This window comes from Mastigoproctus giganteus, chromosome 11 (genome assembly GCF_048544385.1).
Source record: "Mastigoproctus giganteus isolate SK-2022 chromosome 11, ASM4854438v1, whole genome shotgun sequence".
Lineage (NCBI taxonomy): Eukaryota > Metazoa > Arthropoda > Arachnida > Uropygi > Thelyphonidae > Mastigoproctus > Mastigoproctus giganteus.
The window spans coordinates 132673823-132694010 of record NC_143585.1 but is presented as its reverse complement, the minus strand read 5'-3'; the positions used below and the strand labels follow the sequence as shown (position 1 = coordinate 132694010).

The 20188-nt window shown below is 37.1% G+C and overlaps 1 protein-coding gene across 2 annotated transcripts in view; it reads left to right on the top strand.

Annotated features, from left to right (window-relative positions):
• Positions 1-20188, top strand: part of LOC150078439 (uncharacterized) — a 308908-nt gene that overhangs the window by 56306 nt on the left and 232414 nt on the right. For both annotated transcript variants that reach the window (XM_090384725.1, XM_090384724.1), the window contains exon 5: positions 14042-14261. In XM_090384725.1, coding sequence (XP_090240851.1) covers positions 14061-14261 — 201 coding nt within the window. In that variant the 5' untranslated portion in view covers positions 14042-14060. The remainder of the gene's footprint in view (positions 1-14041; positions 14262-20188) is intronic.

Sequence of the window (20188 nt, the reverse complement as noted above, 5' to 3'; positions counted from 1 at the left end):
GATTGAAATGGAAAGACTTTAATTTTATTGAAGATAATATCCAATGCAGAATTCAGTTAAGTTAAATTTAAAAAAAAAAAAAAAAAAGAAAAAAGAGAGAGAGAGAGAGAGAGAGAGAGATTAGCCAATATGATGATCTGAAGAAAACTCACCTGAAAAAAAGGAGCCGAAACTTTCAAAAAAGAACTTAAAATTATTGAAGAGGGATATTATGTGTTATACTTCTCAACAAGTTTTTAACATAGATGAAGCAGGACTTTTATGGAAAACCGAATGCCTAAAAGAAGTTTCATATTGAAAGAAGAAAAAAACATGCCAGGTTTTAAAGCGGCGAAGGATTGGTTGACTTTGTTAGGTGGTAACACTGCGGGCATTTAAAATTAATACCCCTTTTAGTTTATTTGTAAGAGGGCCAAAGTTCAACTCAAAATCGACACATTTTTCATGATTAAATTCATCAATTAAAATCAAATTAAATCAATTAAATTCATGATTTTATTTGAATTTTAAGTTTAATTTTGATACGTAAGTAGTTACCACATAATTATATACGTATGTAATGCAGAATATTTTATATGTACAAATATTTGAATATTAAATATTTTGACCGGCATTTGTGCATCTTTTCACTAACGTTTATTATTGATTAGGAAATATCATATAGCACCGACCGCAACTCACAAATACATATGTTACCTTATGGGAATGCGGCGCTCGCTTAGTGCAGATTCACTTAGCGCTCGTTTTTCTGGAACGAATTATCAGCGTTAAGCGGGGGTCACCTGTAGTTGTATATCCATCAATCTACAGCCTGAGGATTTTTATAACTTTCAGGGTGCATTTGATACCATCTGGTGTGCTAAGGAAATTCAAGGCTTCCAAACCGTGTGAACAAATATACATCATAAAAATATGTTTTTTCAATAGACTCATCCAAACACTACCACAAAATCTCTCAGATTTCTGAAGGCTGCCCGACCTATGAACTAGGATGTTACAGACTATGTTACAGCCATTACTGTTAAATATACAGTTTGAATGAAAAGGAAAAGTTCTTGTCCAATCTGGACAGTGCCCTTCATGAACCTTTTATTGCATTGCAATGGATATACTATGACCTCTTCAAACTGGCAATAAATAGATATTGATGCTTGCGGATTTGTACTCTAGAGGGACAGAACTTTTTTTTTTTTTTTACCAATCAAAAAACTGGAACCATTGCCTCCATACTGATAAATGAGATTATTTGCTGCATCTTTGCCCACAATCAATCTGTAGTTTAGAGGCAAAGCACCTCCAACCGTAAAGTTGGAGGTGCTTTTGACCCAGATTATTTGCTGCATCTTTGCCCACAATCAATCTGTAGTTTAGAGGCAAAGCACCTCCAACCGTAAAGTGCCCTTTCCAAAACGTTTAGTGCGTTGCCCTCAACATAGAGTGGGACTTCTTCCAGCATCTCAAACTGGCAATAAATGTACCTTGGTGATGGTTGATTTGTTTCCTGGATGGGCAGAACTAGTTCCTCGTCTTGGTCAAAAAAACCCGAAACCATTGCCCCATACTGGTAGATGGGACTTGCCACTTTGCTGCCTCACAATAAATCCTAAGTGACCAAGCACTAAATTTTACTTTGGAGCTTGTTTTGCAGTCCACAGGTTAGTAGATAAGGACATGTGGATTGCAGAATGGTTAATTTTTTCTTCCCCAGCTTAGTAACCTAAGCATGCTTTTTGAACTTTTAATTTCCTGGCAGATAGTATTTGTTCTGACATGATAATTCATTAACACTTTTGCTGCGGGTGTTTCCAGTGACCTTTTTGACCCAGGATTGAGTCAATCTGGATTGGAAAGAGCAAAAATATTTTCTGGCTTTCTTCTCACTATGACTAAATTAATCAGCCTTCAGTGAAGGTTGCTTGAAAAAAATGTTTCTTATGTAAAATTGGAAGAAAAGTTGGATAAAAGTATGATGGTTTTCCCCTCCAAGTGGATTAAAATCCGAAGCCACATATTTGTGTTCAGGAAACAGTGAATGTTTTAATGTTATGTAGGAACAGGTAATATGGGTATCATTCTTGATTTGCTTTCTTAAATCTAATCAAAGCAAAGCGAATCTTGTCTTTGATGAGTTGCTTTGCTCAACCGTGGACATTGTCTATAAAATTGCCTGTGCAAATGACCTTTTTGATTCTTGTGGAAGTTTTCCAGATGGGAATTTGTGTATAGGACAGATCACATTCTTTGGAACTTGTATTGGTAGAGTTCTCTGTACAAAGTTGTCTCCATTATGGTCGTGCACCAAAAATTTTGTTTGGTTGGGGAGAGATCATAAAATTCTGCATTTGGTAGCTTTTACAAGTGTCAGCTGAAACATACAACTTGGCATTCTCAACAGTTAATAAGAAGATCTAAATTAAAGGGAGATCAAAGAGTGACACGAGTACCATATTTCCCCATGTATAAGACGCACCTTAATTTTGGGGCCCGAAATTTGAAAAAAAAAATGTATTACATAAAGTTATTGAACTCAAGTTTTATTCATCATAAAATTCATACAACTTATCACCGTCAAAACTCCCATCCATTAGCTTGTCCTCATCTGTGTCCGATGACGAATCACTGTCTTCATATATTGCCTCGTCCTCAGTTTCATCTATGGCATTTGAAATGCCACACTTCTTAAATGACTTGACAACGATCTCAATCTTGATATTATCCCAGGATCTTTTCACCCAGGTACAAACTTCTCCTATAGTTGGTTTCTTCACTCTTCCTGCTGGTGTCAAATTGTCCCTAGAAGACTTCATCCATTGGTTCCATTCGTCTCTCATGGCAGCTTTGAAGGGTTTGTTAATGCTGACATCAAATGGTTGGAGCTGGAATGTCAAGGCTTCAGGTATGACTGCAAGTTTTGTTTTTTGCTCTGCAGCAATCTTTGTATTTTTTTGTTATGTGTGCCCTGAACTGATCAAGCACCAATAGGGCAGGTTTGCATAAGAGCCCCCCTGGTCTCCTGCTCCAAACTTTCTCAAACCAGATCTTCATCCCATCCTGATCCATCCAACCCTTGTCATGAACGTGGACAATCACTCCTCGAGGAATGTCTTCTTTTGGCATTGTTTTGCGTTTGAAAATCAGCATAGGAGGCAGCTTGGTTCCGTCGACACAACAAGCTAGAACAACTGTATAATGGCTCTTTTCATGTCCACTTGTCTTCACGGTTAGTTTTCACCCCCTTCTTATCAACAGTTCTGTTACTTGGAACATCAAATTGAAGGGGTCTTTGTCCATATTTGCAATCTGTCCCAACTCAAACTGATGGCTTCCGACATTGAATGACAAAACGATAAAATTCAAGGATCTTCTGCTCATAACTTTCAGGCATCTTTTGGGCAAGTTTGGTGCGTGGACGCATGCTTAGTCCATTCTGTTTCATGAACCTGAAGCACCAATTGTGTCCTCCTTTTAAATCAGTAACTTCTTTTTCATCGGCAATTCTTCTTGCCTCATGCTGAACCATCTTTGTGGACACAGGAATTCCAATTGCTCTTTGCTCCTCAATCCGTATCTTCAATTCCCTCTCTAAATCAGGCCATTTTGCTGACTTGCCTCTAATGGCCTTCTTCTGCCGTGGCGTTTTCAGTAGGGTTTCTTCTTCCCGTAGCCAGTCTCGGATTGTTTTCTCAGTTGGAGGAGCACCAAACTTACATTCAGCAGTACGATTTCCATTCACTTTTGCAAACTGGATCACTTTTAACTTGAATTCAGCACTGTACGAAATCTTTTCTGAGCCATTTCTGGGCAGAACGTGGCAAAACGTAACCTAATATGCCGGTAACAAGTGCGAAACAATGAGCGCAAAGACAACAATCGCAAAAAGGCGGGAAATGCAAGTAAAAAAAAAAATCTACAACCACTGTATAAGACGCACCCAGTTTTTAGGTCCCAAATTTTTCGAAAAAAGGTGCGTCTTATACATGGGGAAATACGGTAATTGCAGACCTGTTATCCTAACTTCTGTTCCAGGTAAAATAATGCAGTCACTAGTTAAAGAAATAATGCAGGAGTTTGTTAAGGGGAGATCTTTGTGACCAATTTGGTTGGATACTTTGATGCAATTACAAAGGAACTGGATGCAAAAAATAATTTTAATATCATATACAGGCACTCCCCAACTTAAGTAATAAATTTTAATTGTAATACTTGACTTACGTAAATTTTTGCTGGCCAGTACCTCCACAGTGTTTTCAATGCAACTGTCCACTCACAATGAAGCACATTCTTGTTGAATGCACTCTGTACAAACATACTCAGCAATGCTCATTCAGCTTCCTTCCAAATCTGAAAGAACCTTTAAAACTCTCTCATATCATAGGCAACGATGCTAATCCCTTAGTTATTCTGCTTTTTTAAACGAATAAAATTATATGATCATCTCTGAATGTTTCCATAATAGTCACCATTGATAACTTTCATATCACTGATAGGTGCAATATGGCCTAAGTAGCTCTTGCACCAAAAATAATAACAACAACAATAGCTGCCCAGTGCAGACTTAAAAAATTGTGGAAATGTATTTTGCATCTGTAGGAAATAAATGGAGGACCTGACTAGGACGGCAAAAATATGTATATGTCATAACTCTATAAGCCAAGTTCCTTAAAAAAAAGTACATACAACATTCATTGTATGTATATTGTAATTCATCTCTGTTTTAAATGAAATGCTGAATATGCTCCATGCTGACGTTATGCCCATCCTCTCTCCTTCATCCGGTGTGTGAGTCAACCAGACACCTGCTAGTCGAGTGAAATGCTTTAGGCAACATAAGTGTATTTTTCTCTCTAAGAGTGATTATTTTATAATTTCTAATAAAATTAGATAGCAGGAGATGTTTAATTTTATTTTCTTTTGAAATTAATGAGGTATCTTGACTTCTAATGTTGCCAATACCGCTAATACTTGGTGGTCAGCACTGCCAGTTGCTATAGTTCCATGCCCCTAAGGCTTTGATCAGCATTCTGCCATTATGCCATCTATCTTGCGCTTTCTATATAATGTGTTTGTACTGGCACTTGCACACTTTGTAATTTTTCCTATGCATGAGATAAAAAAAATTGAATAAATAATTCTATTTACATGTCTGTTGAACATTTCTTTTTTGCTTCAATCAAATTTAGCTTGCATAGTTGCGAGTTCTGCATAAGCATTTATGGAAATTCCAACTTATGTAAAATTTGACTTGCATAAAGTTCCACAGAACGCAACCCTACATGTTTGTTTATTGTTTGGTTTTTAGGAGCATTAGCAACTAAGGCCATATTGCTCTGGGAATATGCGGTGGTCATTCCCTGACCTTTCCGCATCCTCCGTATTTGGTGGTGATGGGCTCGAACCCTGGTCTAATCAAGAAGCGTGTGCTACGCACTGTTGCTCCTTCCCACCTGGCTATGGAGGCGCCTACCCTACATGTAAGTTGGGGAGTGGCAGTACTTGGATTTCAAGAAAGCTTAATACTGTTGCACACAATAAATAAAAAAACCTTCTCCTATGGATAAAGGGATGGTTGAGTGGGAAAAGAGAGTGGTTATCAATGGCATTGCTCTTTGTGGACTAAAGTTTTTAGTAGAGGTTCACAGGGTTTGGTGCTGGACCCGTTGTTTTTTGTGTTTATTAATGATATTGATGAGGCTATATCAACTTAATGACTAAGTTTGCAGATGATAAAAAGGTTGGTAGGGTGGTTTATGAGAGTAATGAAGGTTTCCTGCTGTAACAAGGTCTAGGAAAATTAGGCAGATGGGCTGAGAAATAGCAAATGAAGTTTAACATTGATGAATGCAAGGTTACTGTATATGGGTACTATAATCCCAGAGTTGTATATGTTGGCACTAATGACATTAAAAATAAGAAATTATGCAGATTTACTTTATTCCTTACAAGTATAGTGTAACATTGAGAAAAAGTTGAGTTAGAATTAAATTTAAAAGTTTCTGCAATTTTGCCCACACACTATAGGAGGAAGTATATGATGAAAGCCTTGTCAGTCATTTCAGCCATAGAGAGACTGTGGGATAGAATTTTTTATTCAGTGTGGTCTGTGCTTATTATCTAGAGAGACTTTTTATGGGAATGGCATATAAAGGGCCTCCGTAGCTGAGTGGTCAGGAGCGGGAGTGCAGAAGCACACACTCTTTGAGTAGACCATGGTTCAAGCCCCTGACTGCTAAATACGGTCAATCTGCCAACCCACACTGGACCAGCGTGGCAGATTATGGTCCATTTCCCTCATCATGTGAATTGTTGAGGAGGCTTCCATCCTGCAGTGGGTTGATAATGGCTGCAGTTTTTTTTTACATGTTGCTGAGTGGTCAGGATCGAAAGTGCAGTATTGTGGACTTGTGGCTCAAGCTCTGTGTGACTGCTAAATACAATTAACTGTTATATTCATGATTTATTGTAAACTCCTGTAATCTAGTGGTTATGCGGGAGTATAAAGAGCTTATTTTATTATTTATTTTTTTTTTTTTAAATAGGATTGCAAGAATATTTGTTTATACTATTTAAGAAATTGTTAGATTGGTCAAATTTCTAGTTTGGAGGATGCACAGATTAAAAGTGGCAGAGGTGAAACTGACTTATGCATTTCTTCTGTTTTGATATGCAGTAGCCTGAAAAGCAGAAGGGAAGCATTACATGGGCTGCATAAGGGTTACTGAAAACACAAACAGACATGTTTACTTGCTTGTACAGTCACTAGGAGAATAATGAATAAATTTTGTGAGTTTTGAAGTATTGGTTAAGTCATTGAATGTTGATATTATAGGTATAACAAAAACATGGTGTCTCACTGATATTAGGGATGCAGAATTTAAACATTGGGATTATAATGTCTGCAGAAAGGATAGACAACATGACAGGAAGGGGGGGAAGTAATGTTTTATGAAGAACATAGACTCTAAAACAGTACAACCGGTAGACACAGATTGCTAATGGTGTAATATTAGGTCAGTTTGATTAACATAAACACTGGGAAACCAAAAGTGAGAGTTGGGGTCTGTTACATGCCAAATGACTGTAATGAGTATAATAAATAGTTATGCAGACAAATAGAGTGGGACAAACAGATTATGTCGTCTAATAATTGGATATTTTAACTTTCCAGATATTGGCTGGAACTTGCGGGTTGGCTCACTTAATAGAAAAACATTTCATGATTTCCTAAGTGACTTTTTTTTTTTTTTTTTTTTTTTTGTAACATCAACATGTTAAAGCGGCAACAAGATAAACCAATATTCTTAATATATATATATATATATATATATTTTTTTTTAATAATAAGGTACACAAGTAACCAATAACTGTATCTGAGAGCAGAACATAGCAGAGTTGGTAAAAATAATAAGAAATCCAAAAGTAAGATAAAACATTGACATAGGTTCAAATATTAAAACTTATGTACAAAAGAAGTATGCATTAAGGTAAGTTACTAGAAAAACAAATTAATTAATTAAAGGAAAAAAAGTAAACTGCACTAATTAAATGAGAGGGAATCACTTTGCAGTTCAAGAGAATGGGCATACTTGTGGATGGAATTCATCAGTGATTGGGAATTGTCAAAAAAGTCAGTGTGCAAGTCATTTGCTGATTCTGTTTAGTGGACTGAACTTCATAAATTCTGTGGTGGCAGAACAGTAAGGTTCCTGACTTGTCTACAAGGAGCATGGAAATTGATTTTACTAAGGTTATCAGATAGTTCATAGGTTCCAGTGATCGCTTTCTCTAGAAGGATGATGTCAGCAATAATTCTCCTAGTGCTTAGAGGCATCAGCTGAAGGCAAACTTGCACACACATCTATCCTACAACCGTCTTTCCTCAATTTGAATTTATGCCCTCTCAGGACATTATTCTGAGGAAGAGGAATCCCATCAGCATTGAGCATGCTCAAACCATTCAAGGCTTTATACACCTCAATCAGATCACCCCGCAGGTGACTAGTCTCCAGACACTGTAATTTGCAAAACTTAAGCCTTTCTTCGTAAGAGCAACGCTTTGTTATATTCGCTAATCTTGTTGCCGTTCTCTGTACTCGTTCAAACAGCTCTACATCCTTCTTAAAATGAGGCCTCCAGAATTGTATACAATACTCAAGGTGTGGCCTGACCATTTCCTTATACAAGGGGATAATCACCTCCTTATCCCTGCTAGAAAAATTCCTGTATATCATTGACAAGACACCATGAGCTACTCTTGCAGACTGTCCGCACTGCTCAGAAAACTTCATATCTGCCTGCACAATTACCCCCCAGGGGGTGCCTCCGTAGCCAGGTGAGCAGGAGCAGCAGTGCGTGGCACACGCTTCTTGATTAGACCGGGGTTCGAGCCCGTGACCACCAAATACGGAGGATGCGGAAAGGTCAACCACCGCATAACCCCGGAACAATATGGCCTTAGTTGCTAATGCTCCAAATAACCAACGAACAAACAAACCCCCCAGGTCCTTTTCATTCTCTACCACTGTCAGTGTGGTACCACAGAGTTGATACGTTACTCTGGGATTACTGCTTCCCATATGTAGTACTTTACATTAGTCAATGTTAAACTTCATTTGCCACCTCTCAGCCCATCTGCTCAACTTTTCTAGATCCTGTTGCAGCAGTGTACTGTCATTAGTGTCATTAACAACCCTGCCAACCATCATATCATCTGCAAACTTGGACATTAAGCCTGATATACCATCATCAATATCATTTATAAATACAGAAAACAACAATGGACCCAACACTGAGGGACTCCACTTATAACATTAGTCCACGAAGAGCAGTGTCCATTGATTACCACTCTCTCTTCTCCCACTCAACCATCCCTTTATCCATAGCAGCAATTTGCCTCCAATGCCACACTGCTTCAATTTGTGCAGCAGTCTTCCATGTGCAAAAGTATCAAAGGCTTTTCTAAGATCCAAATATATGATATCAAAGTTATTCTTTGCATCCAGTTCCATTGTGACTACATCATGGTATCCAATCAAATTAGTCAGACAAGGCTTCCTCTTGACAAACCCATGCTGTGTCTGAGCTATAACTGAAGTCTTGTCTAGATGATCCTGCAATGCTTTTTTAACCAGTGCCTCCATTAATTTCCCTGAAACAGAAGTTAAACTAACAGGTCTATAATTACCTGTGACTCCCATTGATCCTCCTTTGTGGATTGGGGTCACATTTGCACATCTCCAGTCCATGAGTACCTCCCCTGAGTCCAGGGAAGCTCTCATAATTATGGCTAAGGGTTTGCTTACTTCCTTTGCTGCCTCCTTTAATATAACTGGATAGATTCCATCCACCCCAGGTGCCTTTTTTTGTTTATCTTCAACAATTTCTCCTCCACTTCACTCTCAGTTATTACAAAATTATATAGCTTACTGCCAGAGTTGAATACACCTCTGGCATTCCCCTCCCTGAATAACTCCTCATGTGTGAATGTCAATGCAAAATATTCATTTAGTTTGTTAGCTACCTGAGCAGGATCATCAACAATTGAACCATCGATATCAAGTGGACCAATCTGATTCATCCCCTTCCTTCTAGAGTTTACTAAGTCCATAACAATGCCGAGTTGGGGCCTGATTTCCTTGCACTCCTTACATTGCGCGCACACAAAGACATTTCCCCTGGCAATATGTCCCATTCCTGATTTTTCCACAAACATCAAACAAGCAGTGCATTTCAATAGACTGATTCAGAGGACAACCCCCCCCCCCCCCAGTTCTCCCCTGAGCCACAGCACTTCCACTAGTTTGAGCCTTTTGCTTTGCTGCTCTGGTCTGAGTCATGATTTCTATTCAAGTTCAATAAAATTCCAATACAAAATATAACCCCAAACCTATATCCCAATGCAGTTATAACATTATATATATGTATTTTGGTATCGAATGTTAACAGCATATCTGAAGTTTTTAACTTGTAGGTGTTCCGTTTTATAAATCCCAGTGTTTTGAATGCTTTTCTAGTGCTTTTAAGGACATGGGCATCAAATTTAGCACTGCCAGAGAAGTGAACCCCGAAGTCATTGACTTGGTCACACCGTTCGATGACCACAAAATTAATAGTGTACTATGTATTTATGAGTTGTGGTGATCTGCAGGATGAGAAATAGATTACTTTACACTTCGAGGGGTTAGCAGACAAGCCATTCAGACATAGCCACAGAGAGAATTTATTGGGGACACATTGAAGCGGTTGAGAATCAGGTATCTCTTTCACTGCTGAGTAGATCTTAAGGTCATCTGCATAGAGAGCAACTTGAACGTCAGAAGGGCAGATGAAAGAAGCAAGATCATTGATGAAAACAATGAAAAGCAGAGGACCTGGGGAAACCTTGAGGTACTTGGTTTAGTGGTGTACAAGGGCCCGAGTTCACTTGGTTAATGATAATGCCCAAGGAATGATGCTTAATATAACTCCATAGCCATGGGAGCAAAGGATCATGAACATTGTTATTAGTTCTTGAAGATGATTATTCAAGAGCTTCAAAGGTATATTGCCAGAAAGGAAGCAAATATGTGACCACAGATTTTCCACAGCAGAAGTCATGTTGATTCTGATCAATGAGTGGCCTGAAGAAGTCAAAGTTTAGCAAGGTTGTTTTGCAAGGATATGGATCTATAATCAGATACAGCATATTTATCACCTTTTTTGAAAACCGGAAGTATATTGACCTGCTTAAAAGTGATTGAATACTTACCCAGCATGAGAAATAAGTTGAAAATATGAAGTATGATAATAGTGATAGTCTTTCCAAAATTAGGAAGGTATGTTATTGGGACCACTAGTGTAGTCATTTTTCATGCTTTTTAATGCTGAGTTTAAATCATCATCTGTGATAAAGTGGCTGATGAGGATATCATCTTTAACTGGTGTGAAGTCAAGAAATGAGGCAGAACTCAATGTACCATTAGTTTGAATTCTGGAAAAATGTTTGGCAAACTCTTGAACAGTACTGAATTTGTCAGATAAGAGAATTCCATCTGGGTTATAAGAGTTACCCAGGTGGAATTCTCAAGGAATTATAAGAGCTACCGGTTTTATTCTTGTGCTTCGTGAAATTCTGGAATGGCTTAATATATCTGTGAATAAGTAGACTATCCTGAACTGACTCTGTATACATATTGTAAGATTTTTATATGAGCATTTTTATTTCTTTGTGGAGTTGACTGAATATTTCATAGTATCGAATGTCACCTGATTGCTTATACTTGTTCTCATAAAATTCTTTAGATTTCATTTTATGTATTAGCTCACTGGTATACTAGTGCAGCAGGTAGGTAGAGCACACCATCATATGGGATTGAGGAACAATGTCGGATATAGCTGAGTGGACACAGTTAGATCAGGTTATTAGTGAGCACATTGATGTCATCAACAGCATCAAAGAGCTGATGGTCCATATTGCTGAGAGAGCTAGGTTGAGTAGAGGCCAATCAGTCATTCTGAAATTGAACCGTGGAAAAGGTCAGCTGCATTTGAAGTTACAAGAAGTCACGGTGATGTCAAAAGTGATTGGCAAGTGATCTGACTGGTATATAGGATTGTCTTTGCAAACCACTATCTGAGTAGAGGAGAATATAAAGTCATGGTAGGCATTTTCTCTGGTTGTAAATTTGCAAACTTGTTCAAGACCTTAACTGTGAAGTAAGAAAGTCCTTGTCTGCAGTAATGGAGAAGATCCTAAATTGCCGGACGCCTCCATAGCCAGGTGGGAAGGAGCAGCAGTGCGTAGCACACGCTTCTTGATAAGACCGGGGTTCGAGCCAGTCACCACCAAATACGGAGGATGTGGAAAGGTCAGGGAATGACCACTGCATATCCCGGAGCAATATGGCCTTAGTTGCTAATGCTCCTAAAAACCAAATAACAAACAAACAAACCTAAATTGCCAAGTTGGCAATGGCTCATTTATAACCACCCAAAATCATTGTCAGCAGATTGAATAAATGGGAGGATAGATTCCAGCAAGTTTTCTAAATACTGAAGGTCACTATTAGTTAAAGGAGAAGGAAATAAAGTAATACTAATAAAACTTAAGTTGCTAATTTGGAGGAGACAGTATAGTGATTCAGTATTTGTGAAATTTTATGCAATTTCATAGAGTATGTGGTTTGAATGTCTAAATGAAAACAATAGTTTGAATGTATGGTTATCAGCAGTTGATTCATCATGTATTAAGAATCTTCATTAACACTTCTTTGCTTGTGTAAACTCTAGAAGGAATGGGATGAATCAGATTGGTCCACTTAATATCAGTGGTTCGATTGTTAGTGATTCTGTTCAGGTAGCTGGCAAATTGAATGAGTATTTTGCATCTCCATATGCATGTGAGGAATTCTGTATGGAAGTGGAAGCCAGAAGCTTATCAAATTCTAAAAGGGAGGTAAATGATTTTGTAATAACTGAGAGCAAATTGGAGCAGAAATTTTGAAGTAAACATAAGAAAGGCACCTAGGGTAAATGGGATCAATCCAGTTATAGGAGGCAGCAAAGGAAGTAAGCTGGCCCTTAGCCATAATTATGTCTCCGGTCTGCGGGGACTCAGGGGAGGTCCCCACAGACTGGAGATGTGCAAGTGTATCCCAATTCACAAAGGGGGGGGGGGGGTCAAAAGGTGACATGGCTAATTACACCCTCATATAAAACACCTCATACAGGGACACCCTCATAATCATGACTAAAGGTTTGCTTACCTCTTTTGCTGCCTCCTTTAATGTAACTGAATTGCTCCCATCCATCCCAGTTGTCTTTTTTACATTTAGCTTCAACAATTTCTCTTTTACTTTCTTCTCAGTTATCACAAAATCATTCAACTCCTTGTTAGATTCTGGTACACTTCTGCCATCCCCATTCCTAAAGAATTCCTCATGTGAATGTAGATGCAAAAATACCTATTCAGTTTGTCAGCAACTTGAGCAGGATCATCAACAATTAAAATATCCATTTCTAGTGGACCAATATGATTTAATCTCCTTCCTATTGTTTACATAAGTAAAGAAATCTTGTTGCCTGATAATTTATATGCATCCATGCATTTTTCTCTTGCATAAGTTTCATCAGTTCATCAATCGTCCATTAAGGTCTAAGTCTCAAACAGTATCTCTTAGTTGGTATGAAAAGCTTAATAGTGATTGTGTACTTATATCCTTCTCATTTAGAATTTGCTGTTGGTATTTTAAATTCTATGCAGTAGGAGAGTGTCCCACTGCACAGAATTTAAAAACTGTCTGAAACCATTGTAGTCACCTTTACCAAAGCAAAAACCTTTCCCTTTGCAATAGTTTAATCTCTAAGTAGATCCCACTTATATTAATAATAAATAGTAAAAAAAAAATTAGGCTTAATAAATAATGGGATAAATTTTTCATAGAGCTTGGTTTTGGTTTCATTTTTACCTGCTCAACCAAAAGTTGATTTTAAGACATTGGGGAAAATTTTCTTTTTTTTTTTTTTTTTTTTTAATATGACAAAACTTATTTTAAAAGAATTTTTGATTTCATTATCCTCTAAAGTTATCATAAATAAGAATAAATTAATAGTTTCCCATTTTCAACTAAACCTTGTTTACCTCAGAAACCTGACAGGTAAATATGCTTGCTATGACTTTTATGTACCTGCAAAAAGATTAAATGCCATGAAATTAAATCAGTCTGGTTTCATCATGAGTGAGATTAGATTATTAAATTCGACTGGCAGAGACTTCAAGATAAGCATGGCATTTCTGTGAATATCTTAAAAATTTGAATTTCAATGCTAAACCATTGAATGCTATTAATATTTGATAGGTACTGTATTATTACATAGGGAGATTGTGCTTCGGAGTTCACCAGAGGCAATACTTATGATATTCAGTTAGTTCTTTAGATTATTCTTTATGGGGGGGGTACCTCTCATGCTTAGTATACAGAATTAATTGGCATTCTTTATCACAAGGCCAGTTAAGAATGCAGGGGGGGGCAGAAAATTCTTGTTTGTAACCTACATTTTCTTTCAGGTTTTCTGGAACTTGAACAATGAAATATCCGCAACTGGTGTCCAGCACAACTCCCGCATCTCTCCAGGACTGGCTGGAAGAAGAACTAGAAAATTTAGGCATTGATGGAGTATATACACGATATATTTTGAGTTTGTTACAACAGGATCCTGTCGACCTGGAGCCTTCAGAGTGTGAGCATATTTCTTTAAAACCCAATCATCAAAAATATGCACAACAGGTAAATGCATTAAATCTTCCTCTTTCTCTCCCCCCCCCTCGCTCTCCTCTCAAGGTAGTCACAATATGTGTAATTTTCTGGTCAGCCTTGGCATCACACTTGATAGAAATGGTTGGGTGGTATGCTATAGATACTGAGCCAGTATTACAAAATCATGACTAACTTGACTTGTTCTGAGGTTCTCTATAAATTTTACCAGTATCACATATGATGTATCAAGATTAAATAATAATAATAACAACACTGGTCAACAAGGTTATGCTAACATGGGTGAAAGCAAGCATTTCTTGTTAATTTGTATGTGCTGATTAAGAATATGACAGTAAAAAGTTTCTATCACTATGCATTTTTTAAAAAAATGCAAAAACAGTTTGAAAAAAATATAAAAAATAGCTTCAAAGTCGACCAACATCACACTCTGTACCTTTCCTGGTTGAATTTATTGTAACAAAGGAGACATCTGTGTTGTTTAATGGTATACTAATACCTCTTTTTAGTTTTATGGCCCCGAGGAGTGGCCGCTCTGAGTTATATTGCTATAATCCTTATTATGCAGTAGTATGTTTGGACCCTGCTATATTTCCAGCATCCAGGTGCCTTTGTTAAAAACAACTTGTTTACAAGCGGTCCTTAAATGTACCTTTTTGGGGTTAGTTTTGATTTGTGAGATGTGGTGGTAGGTTGTATTGTTTTAAAGTTCTGTTTTGGGTCTTGTGCAAACTTGTGAAATGGAGCAAACATGCCGTGTGTGCATTAATTTGCCAAACAGTTTTTGCTATGTTTGTGAATAATTTACAGTGAAGTTGCAATGTCAGTCAATCACAGACAAGGTGAAACAAACTTATTTTTATTTTGGTTGCCACGTGGGTGTTCAGGATAAAAGGTGGGCACCGCACATGTGCTGTATAACGTGCTATGTAAATCTGACTGAATGGATGTAAATGGGGACTGAAGGGGAAGAATTCTAAAATGCCTTTTCCTGTTCTGATGATCTGGTGAGAGCCAACAAGCCACCTCGAAGATTGTTACTTCTTCCTCCAAATACTAAGGGGTTTTTAAGGAAAAATAGTGCCCTAACCTTCCATCTGCAATAGTAGTAGTAATAGTGGCATGTGATGCAAGAAAGAAAGCTTATGCAGCATGGGCTAAAAAAAACCAAAAAAAAAAAAACAATTTCACACATCCATTCCCTCTAAAAGTTTGTTCCAGCAATTAACCACCCGCTGGCTAAATGCAAATTTCTGCACATCTATTCTACAATTGCTTTCCTCAATTTGAATTTATACCCCCTCAGGTTCTTAATCTGAGCAAGCAGAAGAATCCCATAAGAATTCAGTGTACTCAACCCATTCAAGGCCTTATACATATCACTCAGATCACCTCGCAGGTGCCTAGTCTCCAACCACTACAATTTGCAGTACTTAGGCCTTTCTTAGTAAGAGGACCCCTTCGCTCCTCTCACCAATCTTGCTTTGCATGCTCAAGCAACTCTATATCCTTCCTAAAATTAGGCCTCCAGACCTGTACGCAGTACTCAAGGCATGGCCTGACCATTGCCTTATACAAAGGGATAGTTACCTCCTTTTCCCTGCTAGAAAAATTCCTCTATATCATTGACAATACCCTATAACCTGCTCTGGCAGCCTCTGCATTGCTCAGAAAACTTCATGTCTGACTGCACAATCACTGCCAGGTTTTTTTCATTTTCTACCACCCTAAAAGTGTAGTATCACACAGTTGGTATGTTTTTCTGGGGTTACTTCTACCCATATGCAGTACTTTGCATTTGTCAATGTTAAACTTCAGTTTCCACTTCTCAGCCCATCTGCCTAAATTTTCTAGATCCTGTTGCAGTAGCATACTGTCATTAACAACCTTGCCAACCTTTGTATCATCTGAAAACTTCAACATTAAGTCTGATATACCATCGTCAATATCATTGATAAATATACTATAAGACCAGTGCCACACACACTGGAACTCCCTATTCCTATTTCTCCGTCTAGTTGTGAAAAAAATCACTATTCCAGAAGAAGAGCAAGAGTCACTAGAGCCCATACCTGCCCCCTCAATGTCTGCAGATCTCTTTGTTACAATCCTGAAAATGACAAAACCCCACACTTAATTGAGCAAAGTGAACTTAATGATTTGGTTAGGGATTTAAATCTTTCAAAGCAACAGGCTGAGCTATTAGGATCTAGGTTGCGACAGTGGAACTTGCTGGCATAAATCACCAGGATTTCTGTGTTTAGAAACCGAAATTAAAAGTTTGTGGGTTGCTATCAAATGGAAAGTTCTCTTTGTGTCTCTAAATGGATTGATGGATGAACTAGAGTTTGAACACAGTCTTGAAGAATGGAAATTATTTATCGATTCTTCTAAACTCAGTTTAAAAGCAGTTTTGATACACAATAGTAATATCAAACCGTCAGCCCCAGTGGCTATGAAAGAAACCTATGATAGCTTGTCATTGCTATTAAACGCCTTAAACTATAAGAAATATTGTTGGAAAATCTGTGGGATTTAAAAGTAATCCCTTTGTTGCTTGTACTACAGGGTGGTTTTACTAAGTATTGTTGTTTCCTGTGTTTATGGGATAATTGAGAAGTAGAATATCATATTGTGAAGAAATGGCCCATCAGAGAAGAATACATTTCCGGGATACTCAACATCAAATGCATGCCTTTAGTGAAACCTGAAATGGTGCTTCTCCTGCCCTCCCGGCTTTGCACATTAAGTTGGGTCTCATGAAAAATTTTGTAAAAGTTCTGGAGAAAAGTAGTGAAGGTTTCAAGTACTTAAAAAGCCACTTTCCAAAAATTAGTGATGCAGAGTTGGAGAGTATATTCGTAGGTCCACAAATTAGATGGCTTTTAAAGGGGGGAAAAAAAAAAAATCTTTGAAACTAAACTTAATGCCACTGCATTAGCTGCATGGAAATCCTTCAGAGCTATTGTTAGTGGGTTTTTAGGGAATAAAAAGGTAGAGAACTGTAAAGAGTAGATAGAATTGTTGCATAACTATCAAAAGTTCGGATGCCAAATATCGCTGAAGATAACTTCCTACATTTGGACAACTTGGGATCTGTCAGTGACGAGCAGGGGGGGGGATGATTTTACCAAGATATCGACACTGTGGGGCAGAGGTACCAAGGATGATGGGATCAAGCAGTGATGGGTGACTATTGCTAGTTTTGGGTAAGGGAGGACCATTCTGCTCATACGAGGAAAAATAACTAAGTAGTACAATTTCCTATTTTTGCCTCCACTTTTGTGGGTAAATTGCTTACTTAAATCCAAATAGGTGTTTATAAAGTTTAAATATGTTATTTATTTATTTTTTTTTTTTTTTTCAATTTTGGATGTTTGCTGGTCATCATTTCTATTTCAAGCAATTAATTTACAAAAAAAGTAGTCAAGTACCTTTAGTTAAGTAAAATTTCACAATTTTTGGAAAAAAGGAGCACGATGCCATTGTTGGCTAATGTAATTGGTATATGATGCATTAAGAAGATTCTCGATGAATAAATATTTCATTGATAATCTATATATAAATAAAACAAAACACATTTGTTGCTAGGAGCACACCATTGGCTAAAAATGTAATATGGCTAGTGGCTACTAATTAAAAAAATTTATTTCCTTAGCAGACATTAGCAGATTACTAATTTCTTTTTGAGGCTTAGGCTTGGTGAGATGCAATTCTGCTGCATTTGTGCTTTGTGTTATTTGTACCAAGCTAACAGAAAAAAAAAAAAACAACCTACAGTCACTTCTGTCAGCAATGCACACCTGCCAAAGAATTAGCCCCAATTTTAGTAAATGTATAGAAAGAATGAGAACTCATGACTAATACTTTTTTATGGAAATATCCATGCCTGCAAATTTTAAAAAAGTATATTTCAATCATTGACTGCTGTCCAACAGAGCCAGCGGATATCCTTATATACTGTCTGAATACTAGATGAATAACAACAGTCTGAATAACAAATAGAATGCAAATGTAAGAAATAAAAGATGTCATGTCCATTGCCCTCTGTAAATTAAATTATGAAACTTAACAAACCAGAATGCATAGAACTCTGAATGCATAAAACTCTGAACCAAATGCAGATTTGCACATTAACATTGAATTAAATCATAATATGCATCAAATGTAGTGAATAAAACCAACTGGTGGCTATAAACATTTAAATTGAATGAAAGTTTGGGACAGATGAAAACCTAAATTTCAAAGAAAGAAGAGGAAAGAACTAATATAGCAGACCATCTTATGTTCTGTAATCTGTAACTAAGATCTCTGTGCTTTACAATTTGAGATATTACTAGGATATTATATTAGGACTGATATTACTAAGACTTCTAAACAAAGAAAATGCTAAACCATATAGCAAATAGAGCAATTTCCTGCCAGCTATCTTTTTATCTGTATTGTTGTATTTATAATATAATATGGCTTAGTGTTTTCTTTTGTTTTAATTGTTATCAAATTGCTGTGAGAAAAGTGTCCTGTGTGCTAGAAGATTTTTTGACTTAAGTCTAGAACCAAGGAGTTCTGCAGATTCCTTTGATTAATTTAAATATAGAGTTCATTCTGTGAAAATAGTTGAAGGCTGGACTCAGTGTCTCCATGTATGTAGACTTCAATTTCATTTTCAGAAACTTCACTTTCAGCACTCTGCTGATGGTGGTTTAATGGCAGATAGAATATTAGGATGCACAATACCCTTCTAACTCTTTGTATTGTATCCCTCTACATTAACTAAGCAAAAGTAACAGTCATCACAGTGGTTTGTAGGTTACCACCAAATCATAGGAATTACAAATGGCATAATCTTCTTTTTCCCATTTTTTCCACAATGTCAGTGCTTCAACACAGGTTTGGCATACTTTATGTGGAGCCCATTGTTTATCTTGGTCAGAGAGTTTCACTCCAAAACAACCACAATCCACATTTTTTACAAATTCTGTAATATCTTGTCTCTACTTGAGGGCTACAGAACTTCCACAAATATAACAAAATAAGTTTGGATGTTCAAGCACTTGCGTGAAGACATTTTACTCACTTTTCAGCCCAAGTTTGACGTGATAACTTAAAAAATAAAGAGTGCATACTTATAAACACTGCTGCATGGAGCTCTCAAGATAAAGAAACAAACAGCGGAAGGCTGTGTTGACAGCATGTGAAGATTTAGTTTACAAATTCCCAGCATTTACTCCTAACTTAATAACATTCAATAATACAACTCATGACATCAACTTAAGTGATTTGTGGAAAAACGTACATGATAGGAAAAAAAAAAACAAGTAATATTTCTTAAATCAGCATGAGAAAACCGAAATAAAAATAGGTATTAATTTCCAAACATCGAAAACCATGGCGAGGGTGTTATTATTATGTTAATGGCCCAGAGACATAGCTTACATCTGTGTAAGTTTATTATATCTGTGATAGTGTGTTCACAGGCTGGTTTGCATATTGTGTAGGCCGAAAAACCTGAAATAACTCACAGAGGAATCCTATTCCTTCATCTGAGATCAGCCAATTTCAGCTTAAGAGGTCTGTAGAAATTCATCCAGTTATGAACTGGAATTAAACCCAAAGGAAATAGCAAAACTTTATGTAGCATTTTAAACAATGACAGTTTAAGATACTGCATAGCTTGTATCAACTGGGAAGATAGTAGGGAAAGGGTGAATGGGATATCTTTAAAGCAGTATTCACAGCAACGATGAATGTATATATACCATTAAGAAAATATAGCACAAGGAAGAGGCCAAGATACCATGGTGTATGAATACAGTTAGCCAGTCTAATAGACCAGAAAAAGGTGCATGTGAAAGTTGCAAAACTTGTAGCTGTTATAGTATTGAAGCCTATAACAGCAACAAGGCATTAGTCTTGTCTGACAAATTTGATAGGATATT